We start from the raw sequence: 20,197 nt of genomic DNA on the forward strand, positions 1-20,197 counted from the left end.
ACGTGGAGAGGAAAAGGGCCAGAACACTGGTCACACGATCTAGTCTGCAGAGCAGGCAAGTGTCTGAGGGGATTTTATTTTGATCCAAACTTACTTAAGAACAAGAATACCCCGAGGGTTAGCACTGGTTTAGAAATTCATGGTTTGCCTCCGTTTTGGATTTAAGATGTGGAACGTCAAGAAGGGAAAGATCACTCACGAATCCTCAGAGTGAAGAAATATCCTCACTAGAGCTGATGCAAACGAATCGTGCGGAAAACCTTGGCAGGCCAGAAGTTAGCGTGTGTCATTGTGGTCTTCTCACTTGCCATTACCATAATGTAGACGTTTTTATGTGGCAGCATATTTTTGAAGCTTTATTAGCTTTTCACAAAATGCCTAACAGAATGCCAAAATGAATGTTTGAGTTAATTTTAAAAAGTATGACCCAAGTCCATTTTGATAGTAACTGCTGCTAATGAAAACACTATGAGCATTGTGACGTCAATTTCCCCATTTTGATAAATGGACTATGATTATATGATTGTCACTGGGGGAATCCGGGTGACAGGTACAAGGGGCCTCTCTGTACTGTCTTTGAAACTTATGAATCTACAAGTAATCTCAAAATAAAGTGGAAAAAAAAAAAGCTGCATATAAAATAACCACGCTGGGAGCTTATTTTCAAGAGAAAGTCTCCATATGCCCTAAAACGATAAACTATATGATGAAATTAAGAGCTGAAATAGAGAACAGCTCAATATACATTTGGATTCTTGAATCGGTAGACATATTTAGTTCTCTTCTCTCTGACTATGAGCTGCTTTAGAAAAATCTGTGGCTCTGGTTTCAACTAGGGCCCCTAGCATGGAAGAAACATCCTCTTGAAGAGAGTTCTTTTCGTAACATAGTTAAGACATCCTTTGAGTCCTAAAGAGAAATAAGCATATAAACAAGATCAAACGCCCATCAGCACGTGAAATTTAAGCAGACCCGCAGCGCACACTTGACGACTGCAGCCCAGGAGGACCTGGAGTTAGGTATTAGCCAGGCTGGGGTTGACTTACAAAAACATCCTCTTGAATTTAGTTAGCTTCTGTTTTCTTCTGTTATGAAACAGTCCCTAATAAAGTCCTTCCATTTGTACAGGACCGGGCCCTCCTCTGCCGTGGCCTCACATGAACGGGGAAGGGAGGCTCCGGGAAGCTCAGGGCATCCTTTATGGAGGAGGTGGGAGGCTGAACCTGGAGGCCGCAGGTCCTGACTTGAGGCCAGATCCCTGTCACTAGGTAATGCCTGTCTTCGAGAGAGGACCCAACGGGGCACCCAGGGGCAGCTGAGAGCCACTGTCTCCCCACTGATAACGGTCTCAGCAGCACTGAGAGCCCGGCCAGGGCTGACCCAGCCCAGGGGAACTGGAATTCAGTCTGCTCCGCGTGCTGGCCAAGGACGGAGCTACCCAACGGTGCTGTGACAGCATTCTAGTCGTGGGGCGCTGGCCAGGAAGAAGGAAGGAAAAGACAACATTCTCGGAAAATCAAGGGAAAACACGAAGGTGAGAGGAAAGCAAACATGGAGTTTTGACCACCGTGCGAAGACAAGGCATTGAGGTGACGAAGCGGCGACAGACGCGGACCCGAGATGCAGGTGGAGCAGAGGCGGTGCCGCCATCGGGAGTCCCTGGGAGCACGTGCACCCCGGGCCTGCCTCCCCTGAGGCCTCGAACCTCCTGTTTCTACCTCGAAGTATCTTCCAAGCCAGTTTTTCTCCCTCTCAGCACCTGACGTGCGGATCTCAGTTCTGACAGCCTCCGCCCTGAAGTCTCCCCGCCTGGTCTCCATTCAACAGCACTTGTCTTTTTGGAAACAAATCCTGCCCCACTGATTCCCCGCTGAGGTCTCCCACTGTCCATCTCACCGCACAACCTCCAGCCCCCGGCCCCTGGAGCACGCACAGCTTTCCTCCAGCCTCCGGGCTCACACACCCTGGTTTCCTGCCTCCTTCAGCTCTGGTTCCAGCCCTTCAGAGCTGATGGCCTCGGAGAGGTGAGAGCCCCTCTGTCACTGTCCCCACCGCCGTGCACTCCTTAGCATTTACCACAAATTGTAATTACGTGTTGCTTTCTATTCCAGAAGGGCACGTGTGTTTCCCACGATCTAGCGTGTGGCTGTTATTCAACAAATGTCTGTTGAATGAACCCCCGCAAGCCCATTTCTTCGTCTGTGAAACGCCAGAAATCATGCAAACTGTCGGGGTGCTGGTGGGTACCAATCACGTAGCTCCTGTACGGGGCCCTCACTATGTACCGATCACTGGTCTGTGTGCAGCTGTCACAGGTAATTCCCACTCGCAGGTATCAGCCCCCTCCCCTTACATCAGTGGGAGAACTGAGGTAGAGACTTCGAAGGGTCCGCCTGACACCGAACTAGAAAGAGGCGGAGTGGCACTTTCAGCCCACATCTTCCACTTCTTCTGAGGCCTCACTCTCGACTCTGGAGGGAACCGAGCCCAGGCAGGTGTGCGGTTCAGATCGCAGAGAACCGGGGGCGTGTTGAGAGCAGGAGGCAGGGCAGCTGGATTTCAGTGACAGGACAGAGGAAACGGAAGAGAATAAAGCAAAGGGCCTGGTGACACGGGACAAATGCCCTGGCAAACAGCATCCCAGCTCACTCCCGCCTTCTGGGGGTGTGACTCGCTGTCTCCATGAGCGGCCAGGGAGGCTGGGCTTCCTTTGGGGGCCTCACATCAAGCAAGAAGCAGAGCCTCCCCAAGGGCCGAGAGCAACTGGGACCCAGTCCTAAAACTCAAAATGAGTCACATCAGGCCCTCACCAGAGCCTTCCTGTGACAGCCGCTGGGGTGGGACGCCCCTCCCCAGGTGGACCCTATTTTGAGAGTAACAGACCAGCACCAGTCCAAGTTCACCTTCTTAGTTGTTAAAGGCAAATACAAACAGTTCGTTTTCACTGTGTGTTTGTGTATTTCAATACAAACTGCTCAAGTTATCTGTCATCTTAGGGAATGACGGTACATTTCAAGTGTATATTAAACTGCACAGAACCTTCCCTGGTGCTTAAAACTGGCCAGTGTCATTATTACTCAAGACATCAAATTTTATAAGAGTTTAGGCAAGAAACGTTGTTAATGGTGTCATAAATAAGTATTATAACTTTATTAAAATGGAAAGACAATATTCAAAATAATGCAACAAAAATGAATAAAATCCTTTGTCCAATACTGTACAGAGAATGCAGAAATCAGTGCATTTTTCTAAAGCATGTTTTAACCTTCATTTAGTTCATACTAAAATAAAAGCTTTAAATAGCTCAAACAGTATCGCTCAGCAGTTTCAACCGTAAACAGGTCGTTTACCTGTGAACACTGTAGCGGCGCGCGACTCCGGGAGCGAGCGCGCGCCTCTGCTCTGTGCTTCTGCGCACGAGATAAACACAGCTGAGGTGTGAGAATCCCAGCGCACGTGCTGTGTCTCACCGAATCCGAGGGAAGCAGCGGCCGTGGGCCTTGCAAGCAGGTGCTGATGTGACCTACTGGGCTCTTGATCAGAAGTGTTTTACTTAAAAACCAAACAATCCCCAGGAAATACTGAAAAGGAACCAGCAACACAAGGCCAGCTTGTGTTGTATTTGTTTATTCAGACAGTCTAAAAAAGGGGGGAGAAAAAACCCAGAGCCAAAAACACAACACACACCCCCACATGGATACTCCCCAGTCACGTGGCTGACCTTCCTCATCACCTCAGCTGACATCCTCAACCCTGGTGAAGAGTCTGCTCTCCCCTGGGCATCCATGCGCCCCACAGTTTCCATGGGGGGAGTAAAGCAGGGACTGTAAGGAAAAATGATTTACTAATTCTATCTTGTCCCATTTTTCAAGATGTGAGACATAGACAGGTGGGACTATGGTACCAAACATGCTGCCATCCCTCCCCTCAACAAAACAGAGAGCAGGACCTAAAGCCTCTGGGTCTTGGGACGATTTTTAAACAAGGCAGGTTAAATCACAGGCAGGATGGACGGCCTGCCCTCCGTGAAGAACTGTCTGTAAAAAATAAATGAAACAAAAATATAACAGGCCTCAGACTCAGAAATCTTCACACTAAACAAAAAAAATTTTTTTTAATGTTTCTGATCTAAACAATACTGTATTTGCTTCCCTTTGCTCTATTTTCAGTCTTTTGGGAGCCATCCTCCAGCTTGAGCTTTTCTCATTCTGAATATATATTACTCTAAGATAGTAACTAAGGGGTTAACTTGCAACTAGTGTCTATGATTACACCACAAGTGAATACATAGGTATATAACGTGCGTGCACAGAAGTCCCCCTCCTGCTCTCCCTGAATCACATCTTTAAGTCACAGACTTGATGCTCACACGACCGAGCGTGGTCCTCACGCGACAGCGCCTCACGACGCTCCCAGCCCTCGTCTTTCAGGCGGAGAGTTCAGCTCTTTCCTCCCTCCTGTGGGCCTCGATCCTGCTGGACACCTGCTGGGGGACCGTCTGCTCCTACGGCAGCTCTGCCGAGCCCGGACCCCAGAGTCTAAGGAGAAACCACGTAGGATAAATGTTTGCGCTTCCCGTGGCCCCCCATGTCCGTCTTTAGTTTCGAGTCTGGCTTTTCCGTGCCTGACACGACCCCGCAGTCGGCGGGCAGCGGCTGGATGGCGTGTGTTTCTTCTGCTTCCTGAAAAAACTTCTCGTATCTGTCCAGGTAGGGCGGCCGCTCGGGCAGCAGGTAATAATGCGTCGAACTCACCTTCTTTCCATTTTCGATGATGGGCAGGATGCAGGGAACCTTGCTGGCCGCTCCCTCGCTGTGCTGTCTCTGCAGGGCCTTGCTGCTGACGTACTTGGGGTCTGGGGCAAAGCTCTGCGTGGGGGGCATGACCCCATTGAGGTAAGACGGGAGGCTTTTGGGGCTCGGGGTGCGGGAGTTACTCCGGGACAGAGGCTCTCTCGGCGGGACTTTGGGAGGCCTGTCCTCGTCGCTGTAGGTGCTGGACGTCACTTCGGCCGACCACCTCCTGTAGTCGGGCTTCACCGGCCGGGGAGGGAGGGGGACCCGCGGGGGCACCTCAGGCTTGTCTTCGTCGGAGGTCGGGGAGGCTCTGTGGACGTAGCTGGAAACCCTGATGGCTGGCTTGTTAAAGGAGCCCGCCGGCCCCGAGTGCGACCTTCTCAGTCTCCGGTGGGCCTGGGGCGGAGCGGGGTCTGCCCCCGGCACCCCCGCGGCGTGGTCGGGCGCCTGGGTGAGGTCGGCCGCGGAAACGGCCGGGGTGTCGAAGTAGGCGTAGTTGATCTGCCCGCACCCACGGAAGCTGCGCCGGCCCGGGCCGTCGGACCTGAAGTCACCCGGCGCACAGTCCTCCAGCAGGAAGTCCGTGTCCGAGCTGGTCAGGAACTCCACCTCGCAGTCGGTCTCGTCCAGGGAGAGGTCCTCGGAGATGGGCAGCGGCGGCAGGGGCCTGGAGCCCCGCTCGCAGGGGCCGGCGCAGGGGAAGAGGGCCGGGGAGTTCTTGATGGGGGTGAGCGGAGGCGTCGCCGCGCACACCCCGTTCACTGAGAGCTTCTTAAAACCACAGACCACCGGCTCCTCCTCCTGGCGCCCCCAGCCCTCACTCGGGGGGATGATGAGAGGGGGCAGGCTGGGCTTCCGCGAGGGGCCACTTTCTGCAAAGTGGCTGCTGTGCATCGGGGCGGATCTGGACGCGGACCCTACGAGGAACACGACAGGTTAGCAAAGATCGACCGTGCCCCTCTACCCACCGTGGGGCCAGACCCCGGCCGCCGGAGGCCCCGGTGGCTCTCAGAGACTGGAGCGCGGGGAACACCCAGGCAACAACCGCGGGGGTAATTAGAGCCCAGAGGTTGGGAACGCACATGATCTGGTTCAAAGAACAAATTATCTCCTCTCTCTGCCTTGGACATGTGCACGCGCACACCCCCACGCCTCAGACAGGTCGGGTGACGTGCGCAGAACCGGCAGAAGGTGTGCAGCGTGTAATTTACGCGGCGGCCGCGCCGCGCTCAGGGCAGGACAGAGAAGGCCCGGGCTCACCCTGCCCCACGCGGGCTGCCGGCCGGTGGCCTCGCCTGCAGGCCGACACGCGGCCCCCGGCAATAAGGGACTCATTTACTTTCCCACTTTCAAACAAGCATTCAGTGCTAGTGAGAAAGATGAGAGGCCCTGTCCAAGGCTTCTAAAAGTAGAGATCAGAACGGAAATGAGAACTTCATTCTTAATTTTAGAAAATCACGCGTCCACAGATGAGTGGCATGAAGAATGGGTGACTCAGGAGCGGGCAGACAAGTCTAAAGACGTGGTCATCTGCGGAGTCTGCTGCCACTAGGGGTCAGACTCCTCCTGGAGCCAGCGCAGTCACTTCCTCAGGCAGAAAGTGACACTGGAGCACAAACCAGCACCCTCGGCTGCCAGCTTCTGCTCTGAGCGCCAGCTCCGCCGGGGTTTTTGGAACACCTACCGATGGACGTCAGGTGGCCTGGGGTGGCAGAGTTCAGACTGTAGGCCATGGTTATTGGGTCAATATTTAAAAAGCTACTGAAAGAAAAAGAGAGACATCTTGGTCAGAAACAGGCAGGAGCCACCTCCTCTCCCTCCTTCCAGCACCGCCGTCCATGGATCCCAGGGGCGTCCTGTCTTCAGCTTACTTTTCAAACTCGCTGCGGCTGCCCCAGCAGGCCTTCAGACTCCCCATGGCTTGGCCATGGTGCAGAAATCCGGTTTTTAATGGGACTCTGACCTCCTGAGCAGCCACTCCTGCCGTGGACATGGTGCCTTACTCGGGGATGTCTTCAAACTGGTGAAGCCCAGGGATGTGTAGTCAGCCAGTTGCTTTCATTCCCTAGAGGGTGTGACAAGGAAGAGCGAGTAAAGGAAATGATTCAGAAACACGCCGGACTAGTGAAGAGGAGTAATTCTGGGGGCTGCTGAATAGAAACATTCAATTGTGGACTCTCACTCAATTCTGACACTTTTACATTCACTGATTCTTCCTTTTCATGAGGGTATTTAAAAGCAGACATTAAAAATAATTAATTGGGGAGGGGGTAAATACTGATCCAAGATTTGAAACGTGTTCAGCAAATGAGAAATAATCCGTCGCCAGCTACGGCAGACCTGCTGCAGAGCTGACCAGCTGTACAGCCAACCAGGCTCACTTGCCAAAGCAAACAAGTATTCCTCCAGCCTCCCGGGAAAGCGACCTTCCAGTGTGGCTGTGCAGGGCGTGGGGCTCCTTCTCCCCCAGGATAAAAAGGTAATTTCGGAAATTACCATATTCAATACTGCAGCACTAAGAGTCACTGAACCCAACGCTTTGATTAAGCAAGAGTCTGTGGACGGCCCCAGATTACCCGGGAGCCTAGCATTTCTTTGGATTCTGTATTTCAGGGTGGGCCACGGGAAGACAAGGTCTCCAATTATCACTTGTTCGAGAATGAAGAAAGAGTTATATACAAAGACACTAATTTCCATCCTCCCGTAAAAATCAAGTTCTGCAGGATGACTGCTTCAGCGGAGGCCTGGACAGCGTCCTCCCCCCTTTTAAAGGCAAACTTAAGAGTGCATTCCCCGCATTCCCCCTCGTGAAGTGCCTCGTCTTTTCTGTCCCGCCTAGCTGCGAGGCACAGGTTACAGGGGCGAGGTAAGTACAACTTTTTTTAAGCCAGTGGTTCCTCAGTTTTGGGCCCCTCCATGCCCTCATCAGGTGTTCTGGAGTCCCCCATCGCCACTGCCTCTGGTGAACTTTCCATATTCATTACAGAGGTGTTCATTCGCATCCGTCTTTGCCATCTCAGATAGTCATGTCTGCTTAGAGTAAATTCAGGACATCGTCTGTCAACTTCTCCGAGTCACACTGACCCCTCTGGCGATGTGTCTATATGCTTTATGACGCTTTCGTGTTCTCTTGACAAATATTTTTGCACAGACTGAGAGCTGGGGGCCCTGGGCTGAGGACAGAGGATGACACAGATGAGTGGGACGTGTGCTGGGACACGGGGAGGGGCATACAGGGCATCGTTTTGTTGCCAGAACAATACTGTGAGCCCAGGAAAGGGGTCATGTCCCAGTCATTCATTGTCAATACCTGGAGCACTGGCAGGTGCTCAGTAAGCGGGCGTTTGGGGATGAAGCTCTGGACAATACCGCCTGATTATTATCATCGTCAGTGTCGCCTGGGCGTGAACAGCACTGAAGGCACAGGGCTTCTGTAGCTAAGGCTCTAAAAAACTACTTGCAATATTCATTTTTTTCACATAAGAAGGAATGGAGAGAGAGTAATGTTTCAGTGACAAAGTAAGGAGGAAGGGGCCCAATGACCTATTCTCTCAGCTTTTTACTTTCCCCAAGTCAGCTATTTCAATATACTAGGCAGAGATTTAAACAGCTTTAAAATATTATTTCAAATGGTCAAGCATTATCCTTCTTTAGTCAGTCTCTAAAGACATGGGATTAAGAAAAGGGGGGAAGAATCCATCAATTCAGATCTAAATTACTGGGACGTCTTCCTCACTGTTGGGTTTTTAGATGAGAAGCAAAACCAATGTATTTTTACGTCACCAGAATCAGGTGGAAGCTGTAAGAAAAATGTAAAATACCAAGTTTTCGAAAAAATTGCTAGACCCTCCCTCCCTGTCCCTGCCCTGCAGTTTGTGGTGCTTTTTCAAAGCAATCTACAAGCACCGGCAGGAGGGCTGCAGGGAGTGTGGTGATGCAAAAATGGAAGGCCAGATAGGAAGGAGAATATGGCATTTAAGTGGTTTGAAAGCACACGTTTGAAGATCACCCGTCCCGATTACAGGGAAACGCTGCGGGGGATTCTGGAGGCCCAACCCCCACCTGTCTGCAAGCTGACGAGAACGACCAGTAATTACTGTGTGTCAGCCTCCTAATGCCATCTAAATCTCAGCTTTCAACAGGATGATTGTGTAACTATCGCCTGGGCTGAGATTGCCTCGGAATCCTAAACTTCCATTTCAATGGCCCCTTAACATTATTTGTGCGTTCTAGAAAAAGTTATTTTTTTTAGTCATTGTTTCCATCACCGACTTGTTAGCTTTCTGGAGGAAAAAAATCCTGTAGTATAAAAAGAATTGTGTTCACCAAGGCAGCTCCCTTGTGGCCACAATAGTGTCTTTGTGCATTCAGAGCAGGTGACCTGCCTCCACTTTCAATGGGGAATTGTGAATGGGCCGTGTTATGAAACCGGCCGCACTTCCTACTGGCTTGCGCGGAGCTCCCGGGGCTGGGTCGCTGTGCGCTCTCTCCTTTCGGAAAGTAATGTCCAACTGCAGACGCAAAAGGGCAAGCCTGCAGGGGGCCTGGGAGCAAACTTCGAGAGGGTGTCCCTCAGACTATAAACTGAGGGTTTTGGAACCACCTGAAATCCTTCTACACCTCTCCCCAAACTCTGCAACTATTACATATATATTTATACTACACACACACACACACACACACGCACGCACGCACGCACGCACGCACGCACGCGCACTCCCTGGAGTCAGGGGTGGGAATCAATCCATTTGGTCAAGTTCATGTTCAAAAGAAACACAGTCTTCAAGTGAAACGTAACTAACGCTGCGGTGTTTCGAATTTGGTTTCCTGTGGCTAAAGCTAGCTCTGCCTCACAATTCATTAGGGAACCGACTGCAAAGAGGTATCTATGTGGGAAAATCAGTAGCTCCAAGGAGGAGACGGCATTCTGGGAGGAACTGCAAAAAGATGACAGCTAGTGTTCATCCGGGCAGCATGGTCTAGACTGGGATCTAAGGAACTTTGGACACAGTAACTCTTCAAATACATGACCTACTCTTCAGCCTCCGAGTCTGTCAAAAATGTGGTTAAGTACTCATTCCAGATGGGAACTACTGCTTCCCATTAACATTACTTGGTTTTGTTTAATTCAAGGGGAATTAAAAAACAACAAACCCTAGAACCCTGTGTTTCCCCAGGCCGTCCTGCCTTTCTTTGCCTCCCACCCGGCCCCGCGGGGACTTCTGAGCCTGGCTCTGACGGCTCCCGAATCTTGACTCCAGCCCTGGCTCGAGCCTCCACTTTGCATTTCCTATTGTCTGGTGATTATCTTTCCACTTGGATGGCCCTCTGGCATCTCCAACTCTGCAAACCAAACTCCTCCTGTCACTTACTTCACCCCCTCCCCCTGCCGGACCAGTTTGTGTTCTGAGAGGACCATGCTACTCCTCAAGGCACCATTCTTCACCTGAGTTACGGGAGATCTGCGTTCAGCTCCCAAGTTCCGGTGCCTATTTCTGCGTCATTTCTCTAATGGACCTTCCTCCTGTTCACTGGTACCCATCTGCCTGGGGTCTGAAAATCCCCCTTCCACCCGACTGGCCGGATCAGTATTCCCAAACTACAGCTCGAATTAAGATCGTCCACCGCTCCAGGGTCCTGGAGGGCTTCTAAGGGAAAGCTGCCCGGTCTGGCTCCACCTTCTTCCTGCCCTTGCTCCTCTATGCTGTCAGAGATCAGTGAGGCCTTCGGGACCATCCCTTATGCCACTGTCTCCACAGACCCGCGCCCTTCTGAGAGGCCAGGGCAGTGTCTCGATGGTCTCGGATTATTTTGTGCTGCACCCCGTTCCCTGTCCATCATCCTGATTTCCCAGGGTGGCTCCCTGGCCCCCAACCCTGGCCCCCAGCCCCAGCCCTCCGCAGATCCTGGCTTCATTCTTTTCTGATACATACTTATGCGAATTTTGAGAAAATATTCATCTCATTAAAAAAAAAAAGTAATTACACGGAAGATTCACAGTAGAGTATAAATCAGTGGAGGGAAAACCTTCCTGTGTGCGGACACTGCCCCGGGATAATAGAGTAAGTCTAGGATTTGGAGCAGGCAGGGAACTTTCATTAAATTCACTCCCCAAATTCAAACTGGGCAGTCTGAGACTGGGCAAAAATCAGAAGCTTAAACGGGTAACAAGGCAACTTTCTAAACTGGCTTCTGCTACTCAATGTTTACTTAGAGCAATGGTGCTTTCTAGAAACAAGGAATTTCACCTTCTCTTCTCTTCCGGGTTATAAGGCACCTACTGTGTGTTTTCGCTGCTAAATTTAAGGCCATGTTCCTTAAGAAAAAAAAGTTACATAAGAAAGCACACTGCACATTCTTAGTATTAAGGTGAAATCACATGCTTTTTGCTTGAGGACGGCCTCTTTGAAACTGTTCTTGAAAAGACTAGGCTCCCTTAAGACAGCAACCTAGATATGCTCACCTTGCCACCAGACCTCATGAATAAGCCGAGGACCAATCCACTCAAGGAGGAGGGGCACATTTTTGTCATACAACTCATCCAGTTCTGCCCAGTGCTTCCTTATTTAAGTGTGATGTAATTTCCTTCTTTCAATCTGGTTTAAGAACCTGATTTCTGTTTATTCAGGGTGATAAATAGTCTTTTCAGCTGCATTTAACAATTACCTACATAACTATTTCCAATGTCCAGGGAGACAGGAGGTAACTATATTTAGAGCCCAAATTTGTGAAAAGAAACTGACTCGAGAACATGGTGAACACCATGACTTTAGACCCTCCCCACATCAACTTATCTTCATTTTCAAAATGTCTAAAATAATCACCTTTGGGAGAACAAAAAAAGAAGCCAAGGCCTCGCCACTTTGACTGTGACTCGTGTCCACAGCACTCGGAGCCGAGCTACTCGCCTTGAGGATTCAGTTCAGCTGTTTCGTGGAACTTTAACTTTTATTAACAATATGAGAGAACTTACCGATTTGACACGCACCTCACAGTGTCAGTGTTTATGACAGTTATTAATTACAGTGCCATGTGACCCAAGTTTATTCCCTGAAAACTAAAGAGTCTTCAAAAGGCACAGGCCCTCATTCGGAGTTTTTCTCCGATTCCATTTTAACAGCTATGATGCGGGAAAGGAATGGGGTGGTGGCGAGGGAGGGGAGGCCCCCCGCCCCGTCCGTGTCCTGCTCCACCGGGAGCATCAGAGCATCAGCAGATACAAACTGCCACGTACGCAGCAGAAGAACAGTGAGGTCCTACCGCACAGCGCAGGGGACTAGATTCAATGGCCTGTAATAGCCTGTGATGAGAAAGTAGATACATGTACAAGTATTAACTGAATCACTGTGCCGTACACCAGAAACTAACACAACACTGTAAATCAACTACACTTCAATTTAAAAAAAAAAAAAGCATAGGTGACTTAAAAATGTGTTATATTAAGTTAATAATATGCAGCTAAGCTCAAGGTCTCAGTCAGGAGGAGCGTGTGGTCCAGCGCAGCGGGGACGGGGCTCCGGGCCTTCCTCCCCTTGCCCGCGCCTGGCACCTGATGGCCCATTTGTAGGTGGTAAAAACTGAGGCAGCAAGGAAAATATTTTAACTTCACGCCGTCACGCTCAAAGCTAAGTGACATGATGACTTGAAAAATTTGGAATATTTTTTAGCTAAGTACTTTAAGAAACGGCAAGCTAACAAAAAACCTACTCCTCTGACTACCCGGTCATCACCGGCCTCTGGATCCCCTGGTCTCCTGGAGGTCTTCAGTGACGGCAGAACCTCCCTGGTCCTTTTCCTACGGAGTAACTCCCATGGGCATCACAAACACACACACACACACACACACACACACAGGATGGAAAATATTAGTCGTTTTACACATGCACACAATAGATTTCTAGTTGTAAAAGAGACGTGATTTCTATTCCAACCTTAATGACAATGGACACAACAGTCTGATGATGGGAAGCGAGTCTTTAAAACTTCAAATTCATTTAATGAGCGTTTAAGTCACCCGATGGGTAACTCTGGATTGTTACCAGGAACACAAACCCGGCAAGAGTAATAGCTGCTTCATCGGACACTTACGTGGCAGGCATTGTTCTAAGTGCTCTACGTGTATTAACTTATTTAATCCTCTCAACAACCCTGAGAGGTGGGGGACTCCTATTACCCTCATTTACAGAGGAGGAGCTGGAGGCGCAGAGTTAAGTAACCTGCTCCAGGTCACGCCTGGCCAGTGGTGGGGCCGAGGCGACGCCAGGCTCTCCCCACACACCATGCTGCTCTCCACGCCTCTAGGCTCTTAAACTGGGGTAGGATTTGACCACTGCAAGGCTCAAGCTTTAAGGGTGGCTCAGACAGACTTTTCTGGGGATTTGCTGCCTGGTAATACTTTTTCTTGGGTCACTCTTAGCCTATGAAAGTCCTCAAATTCCCCTGTAAGAGTCATTACCTGCAGATTTGCACTATGTATCCTCTAAAAAGGGTGGGTTAAGGTATCAGCTCTATGTTCTAAGACTACTTTGAAACCCTCAACCTTTAGTGACACACTGATGCCCCACCGTCCTAGAACCCATTACAACGTAGTATTCAATATAACACAGGTCTGTGTTCACCTATAGAATGGCGTCACTACATATACCCAACGGGCCTCCTCTGAATACATTTGCAGCGTGGATCCTGATGGTGGAGTTATAACCAGGCTCTATTGTAAAATCCAGGATTTAATAATAGAATATCTTGTATTTGGAACACACTCCACAAATTACAAAGCACTTTCTAACATGTTATGTCCCTTGATCCCCAAAACATCCCTGTAAGAAGAGGCAGGGATTATAATCCCCACTTTGCAGAGGAGGAAATGAAGTGAGGTTTGTCAGCAAGAGGCCAGCGCAGCTCTCCTGCGCTGTAAGCCTGGCATCTTCCCCGCCACACTCTCACTGCCTCTCCTTTCTAGAGTAGCTTCATTTTAGGCAACAGCCCCAGTCCTCCTCCTAACATTCTTGTTCACAAATGGGGAAAGTGACCCAGAGGACAGGACCCAAGCGCTAATCAATGGCAGAGATGAAAAACGAACTCAGCCTGGGGTGTTTGGCTCATGCATTCTTAGGGGTTCTTAGGGGGGAAGGCTTAACTATGTTCACAAATGGTTATTAAATGCTGATTGTGCACCAGACATGGCACCAGGGGAAAGGGAAAGGGACGGGATGCTGCCTGAGGAAGTCTCAGTCCAGCGAGGAGAGAGGTAACAAGCAAGCAGGCAACCGTGGACGGTGGCCACTTCCAAGGAAACGGGCGGAGAACAGCGAGAGGACACGAGAACCTATTTACACAGGCGGTTAGGGAAGGCTCTCAGGTGACTTTTAAAATTCAAGTCTAAAGGATGAAAGAAAGGCAGTGCTAAGAGGGGTCAGGAGAAGCGTGTTCCTTGCAGAGGGGTTAGAGTATTTTTTAAAAAATCAATCTGTAACTAGTCAGGTTTCATATTCTGGGGGTCTAACAAGAGCTTTTGGACAATGTCTTCTAAAGCTTACCTCCTGAATGTTTCCTCTATTAAACGGTAATGTTTTATTGAATTGTGGCACTTTGGCATTGAAAAGGGCTCATTCATGCAGCCACACTCCTGTATTTTAAAAATATATTCAACGGCCTTTGAGTAATACTGCCCTATTTTATGGCATAAGGAGTTAGACTGGAGTACCAACAATGACTCCAAATTGCAGGATCTTTTTTCTTTTCTGAAATCTGAATCCCACACTAACTTTCCCTTACCTTAAAATGAATTTCTGTATTCAGCTAGTAACTCACATACAGAACCCTGAAACTCACCAAAGCGTCTTTACAAAGCGTGTGTTCATACTGTGTAAATAATACCAGAAGGCCACAAATGGATTTCATTCATCTAGTGAGTTATACATTAGCTTTCATAAAGCATGGCCAAACACCAGCACTGAAGGATGCTAAAGGAATCCTGATGGTGAGGCACCAATTCAAATGTATTTAGATTAAGAGCAGAGTTGTTTCTCTGGCAGAGGGAGCCTGCAACATTCAAATTCCTGGAATTACCCTCGGCACCACCTTTTCCCTCCTCTGCTCATCTTCCTAAAGCAACCCGATGGTATGCAGACATTCAGGTCAGTTTCAAGCATGTTCGACTGTGCCTGTAATTTAGGTGACTTGCTTTTAAAAGCTACCATTAGTATTAGCAGAAAGGAAGTAGTATCTGGTTCAACTTCTGAGAAGCAGCAGTGAAGAGTCATTTTCACACAAAAACTCAAGGCCAAAGTATAATTAAATCTCACAGAAAGAGAGCGACTTGTATCTATTGTGAACTGAAAGCAGTAAACCCAATGCATCAAAACACTGATTTTTACCTATCAAAAATATGAATAATTCAGACATTTCCTAAGAGCCATTGAAAAAACAAAACAAAACCAGATTTGCTGTCCGATCCTTATCAGTGACTGGTCCAATCCTGCTCAGCTTTACAATGTAAAACATGCTTTCCTGCATTTATCAATCATCAATTATCAACTGTGTAAGACAGAAGCTGTATGAGGCAGAGTTCCTGCCCGTAAGGAGTTTACAATCTAATATCTGTTGGGTTATAAATTGTTAGCCCCAGATCTCTCCCATCTATCCGTAAGTATCTATGGGAACACACAGCTGAAAATGAACCTCTCTGTGAAGTGAGGGCAATGACAAAGAGTGTCCAAACTGCACTAAAACCTGTATGTACTTCTCTTCAAATTTGCTGATATCTGGAAAAGAGCTTGGTTGATAACATACTGATAACCAATCATAGCACGTTAACAAGAAACCGACTTCTTTTATTTTGGTCTTCGCAAAATCGGGTCATTTATTGAAACAGACAACAAAAAATGCCTTTGTTTAACTAAAACTTCACTTACAACTATAAAATAACAAAGATTAGAAAAAAAAGAAATGTGGTTAAAAAAAGGCAACACTAGGTATGGTTAACTTACATGTTTCTGTCTCAACAAACCTATGCCCACTGCATTCTTAACAGATTTATAAAAGCTTAAAACTTTGCAGAACACTTGTTCTCCAGGAGGAAAAAAAAAAAAAAGGCATTTTAACCTCACCTTTCTTCACCTCTGACAGTTGCCTAGAAACCAGTCCTGCCCTACCTGTGTTGCAGGTGTACCTAAAGTCACCAACACATCTCTTTTAAAGCTACAGTCTCTATTCTGACTGCACTTAAGTTTATGACTAACAATCTATTCATGTTTTTTATCAGGTAAGAGGCTGGTTTCTTTCAAGCAATGACGAAATCCTAATAAAGACTTCGCAAGCACCAGTGCAGTACCAATCATGGTAAAGGAGTCATCTAATTTGTACAAGGCTATGATGTAGGTATAAATACACACACACGAGAACTATCCAATAAGCGTTCACGTCTCCGACATTGAATTCTGCAGTTCCTTTCCCTTTGAGGCCGTATTTAAGACATTCAGAGCAAGAATCACGTTCCTGGGAGGAGGAGGAGGAGGAGGGCACGGAGCTGCTCGGATGAATTAGGAACACTGACTGGGGATGACCGTGGCCGCCGAGACCAAGCAGAGGGACTGCGCGGGTCGGAGCCGGTGCCGATCCCGGGCCGCCTGCAGCTTCCAGGACCGGGCTGGTGGGCGCGCGGTGTGGACCGGGCAGCGCAGCCCCCGTGGGGAGGAGACAGCCCGAGGCCGCCGCCAGCCCGCGGGCGCAGGACCCCGGCTCTTCGCTGCCGGAGCCGCGTCCCGGGCGCCCCGGGCCGGCCCCTCCCTCCGTCCGTCCCTCCGTCCCGGGGAGACTCGGCGTCGGGAGACCCTCCCCGCGCCCTGGGGACCCGCCCCGCGTCGGGAGCCGCCCCGAGCCCCGAGGGGCGCGGCGCCACCCTCCCCGCCCCCGGACCGCAGGCCCCTTACCCCCGCGGAGCTGCCGCTGCCCCACGGCGCCCTCCCGCGCATGTCCGTCCCGGCTGGCTCAGCGCCGCGGGCTCAGGGGCCCGGCCACCGCGCAGGCGCCTCCCCGCTCGCCGGCCGTTCGCTGCCGCTCGCGCTCCCTGCTCGCACTCGGCCGCCGTCGCCTCTGCCGCCGCCGCCTCACTATATAGAGAGTGGGCGGGGCCGTGACGTCGCCGCTCACCGCCCCACCTCCCCCGCGCAGCCAATCCCGGCCGCAAGCCGCTTAAAGGGGCGATGTCGCGGCCGAGGCGCTCGCGGCGGGTCCACCCGCGACGCGCGGCCCTGCGGTGAAGCCGCCTTTGTCTCCCGACGGACGTGTTTCTGGGCGGCCGCAGTCTTCGCGCCCCACCTCCAACGGATCCGGGCGGCCGCTGCCGAGCTCTGGGAACCCCTTACCCTGAATTTTCCTCCAAAGTGTGCGGGCCGCCCGGCCTCGGCCGCGGTTCCTGCACGAACCAAAGTTTCCGTCGTTTCCAGCCCCGGGGTGGGTTTTGTTTCCCTCTGTCCGCCGGCCGCCGCACGAGCGGGTCGAGGGCACCGGGAGAAGGCGAGCGGAGTGTCCGGGGGCGGCCTCCGTGGGGCCGCGTGTGCCGCCTGCAGGCCCCGCGCTCACCACGAGGCCCGCGGGCGTGGGAGGGACGGCGGGGGACGTCAGGGACATCAAGAAACTGCGCGAGAGAGGGAGGGACAGTGTGGGACATCAAAGGAAAGCGCGGGAGAGGGAGGGACATGCGGGACAGTGTGGGACATCAGGAGACAGCGCGGGAGAGGGAAGGGCAGCGTGGGACGGTGAGTGGCGGCAAGGCCATGCTGGTGAGGGCCTTTCACGAGAGTGCCCAGCCACCTCTCTGACCACGTGTTTGCAGATGGAGGTCAGGCACTGGTGGCAGTTGGACCCGATAGGGCCGCCCACGGGCTTCCAGAAGGAGCCCCCACCCTCATCTTGGCGTCCGCTCGAGTCCCCAGTCCCGTGTTTACTTAATGGACCCACGCTGACCTCAACATCTCTTGGCATCAGGGCAGCCACTGATGCCCAAGGACAAAACACCAGCAGGCGCCGCGGGAGGAGGTTTCTCAGGGCGCCGGTGATGCAACTTAGGCTTATAGTTTAACCGTAAAATAAATAATACAAATGATAACAAACCAAGAGTAACTAAAGTAAGAAAAAAAGCAAATAGACAGAAACCCTCCAGTTTTAACTAGAACAAATCCCCTGAATGGTACTCTCTATTGAGTAGAGGCCAGAGACCTCCAGCTGACCTCTTTGGTCTCCTCAGAGGCCCTTCTTGCATTTCAGCAGTAATGCCCCGATAGTTAGACATTTAGCACTACCTAATTGGGGTAGTTTAACATATGGAATGAGATTCCGACTTCATTATCAGGTTAACTATTAACTTTGCACCGCATGAAGTGATTTGCCTTTTCTCCCCTCTTATTTGCTTGCATTTCTTTTAAATTTAATTCAAAGGCCTAATTTTGAATTCAAGGCCTTAAACATTAAAACAAAACAAAACAAAAAAAAAACCCACACACACACAAACAAAAAAACAAAAAACCCAAACCTCAAAAAAACTGAAAGATCCTTTTGCCCTCTTTTATTTGCAAGACAAACAAATGTCCAGCAGAAAAAACTCTATCCTCTGGACTACGGGGTTGCTGGGTCATCTTCATGCCTGCGCTGCTTACCAGCAACTCAGTTATTCCATCCTTCTGTTATCTTTTCTTACTTCTTGCCATTCATTTAGTATTATTTTAGAATGATGAAAATTAGTGACAACTCATGGCTAGTTTTCGTACCAAACTAACTCTGTTTTTTGAGTCACAGAGAATCCATCTAGATTCTTTTCCCATTTTGGTTTCATTTATGTTTACGGCTTACCCATACACTGTTATCAGTGTAAAAAAAGATCAGCCTGAGAATTTGCCAGAGAACACCTTTTCAGACCTCACAGTACAGCATTTACTGAATGGGGACCTAGATGAGCTCAGGTGGCATCCAAAAGGAACCCTGGTCTCACTATTTCAAGTCACCACAATACAGCTGTAATTTGTGCTTTGGCCTTATTGGCGTGCTTTTACATTCCCCTATTCATTAAACAGTGATAATCACCAGAGCAACCATCAAACACACCCCTTCTTTAGAGAAAGAAGATCAACAGGATACTCACTATATGGTTGGGAGCTGTGTGATGTGCTAATGTTTCGGTAAATTATCAAAAATCTTACGGTTACCAGGGAAAAGGGGTGGGAAGGGATAAATTTGGGATTTTGAGATTTACAAATGTTAGCCACTATATATAAAAATAGATTTTTTAAAAGTTTCTGCTGTGTAGCACAGGGAACTATGTTCAATATCTTGTAATAACCTTTAATGAAAAAAATATGGAAACGAATATATGTATGTACATGCATGTCTGGGACGTTGTGCTGTACACCAGAAATTGGCACATTGTAACTGATGGTACTTCAATTTAAAAAAAAAAATCACATGAGTAATTCTTGATTAATCTGATTTTTTTTTCTTCTGATCTAGTTAAAACTTGCAAAATAAACATCCTGATTTATTTCTATTGGGGGAAAACCAGTTACAGCTGATAGCGTATTGAATTTTGCTGACAGTTATACTGGTACAATGCAACTTTCTCAGCTGTGGATAAAGTACACGAGAAGACAACACCCCACAGATCTTTTATCTAAGAGTCTATTAGTGCTATTTTGTAATAACACTGACATGTCAATAATATTGTAGAATATTGGGGAAGAGTTTACAAGGAAAATGCTAAGCAACTTGAAATTAGCATATTGTGTTTATCAAGTGATTGTCTATTGACTTGTAACTGGAACTCTAGTCTAGAGGTTTAGGGAAAAAAATACTCTCTTCGAACTGAATCTAACATGTTTTAAATTATCTCCGGTAAGAAAGAAATGTACAGTCAGACAATGTTTTTTTCCTTCTCTCCCAATCATTTCATTTTGAGGCCAGTTCCCGAGGAATTTATATTAGCTGGTGGTTATTTAACATAAAAACCCCTCAACATAACATCTGAAATGTTAGGCTCACATCACACTGACCCAGAGTGTCACTCTGCCCTTGCCCTTTTTCAGAGGAAGAAGAGGCCGTCCTTGGAGTGAGAACAGAGGGAGGTTCTGGCTCAGAAACCTTAGAATCACAGCCTCTGCTCTCCTAAGGACACTGTTCCTTTCTCTCCTCTCCCAGAAGCCCCAGAAGGCACGTAGAAGCTCACGATTCTGTCAGATTTGTGTTGTGATACTATGTGAATCCAGAAGAAGAGGATACACAATTTGATGTTTATTCAGCTTGATTATAGATGTTTTCTGTGTTACGGCTATGTTCATCAAGACATATTTTATTTTATTTTGTCTTTTCTTTTGGGGGTGGGTGGGTAATTAGGTTTATTTATTTTGATGGAG

At 49.1% G+C, this 20,197-nt stretch overlaps 1 protein-coding gene across 2 annotated transcripts; it reads right to left on the minus strand.

Annotated features, from left to right (window-relative positions):
- Positions 1 to 3,119: 3,119 nt before the first annotated feature.
- ERRFI1 (ERBB receptor feedback inhibitor 1) lies at positions 3,120 to 16,903 on the minus strand. 2 transcript variants are annotated; one of them, XM_032495107.1, is made up of 4 exons: positions 16,727 to 16,903; positions 6,668 to 6,861; positions 6,481 to 6,554; positions 3,120 to 5,713 (listed from the first exon to the last, which is right to left on the minus strand). In XM_032495107.1, the coding sequence occupies exons 2-4, from the start codon at positions 6,787 to 6,789 to the stop codon at positions 4,539 to 4,541; spliced, it is 1,371 nt and encodes a 456-aa protein (XP_032350998.1). In that variant the 5' UTR covers positions 6,790 to 6,861; positions 16,727 to 16,903; the 3' UTR covers positions 3,120 to 4,538. The 2 variants fall into 2 exon arrangements, with proteins under 2 accessions (XP_032350998.1, XP_032350997.1); XM_032495106.1 differs by having other exon boundaries at positions 6,481 to 6,557; positions 16,727 to 16,902.
- Positions 16,904 to 20,197: the final 3,294 nt, after the last annotated feature.

Source organism: Camelus ferus, chromosome 13 (genome assembly GCF_009834535.1).
Source record: "Camelus ferus isolate YT-003-E chromosome 13, BCGSAC_Cfer_1.0, whole genome shotgun sequence".
Taxonomy (NCBI): Eukaryota; Metazoa; Chordata; class Mammalia; order Artiodactyla; family Camelidae; genus Camelus; species Camelus ferus.

What these genes read in the sequence shown, in the direction of transcription:
- ERRFI1 (XM_032495106.1), bottom strand. Translation starts at nt 6,789, where the DNA reads ATGTCCACGGCAGGAGTGGCTGCTCAGGAGGTCAGAGTCCCATTAAAA. An exon ending in AGCCGCAGCGAGTTTGAAAA is followed by an intron (nt 6,558 to 6,667) that starts GTAAGCTGAAGA and finishes TTTTTCTTTCAG; the next exon opens with TAGCTTTTTAAATATTGACC. An exon ending in AGGCCACCTGACGTCCATCG is followed by an intron (nt 5,714 to 6,480) that starts GTAGGTGTTCCA and finishes TGTTCCTCGTAG; the next exon opens with GGTCCGCGTCCAGATCCGCC.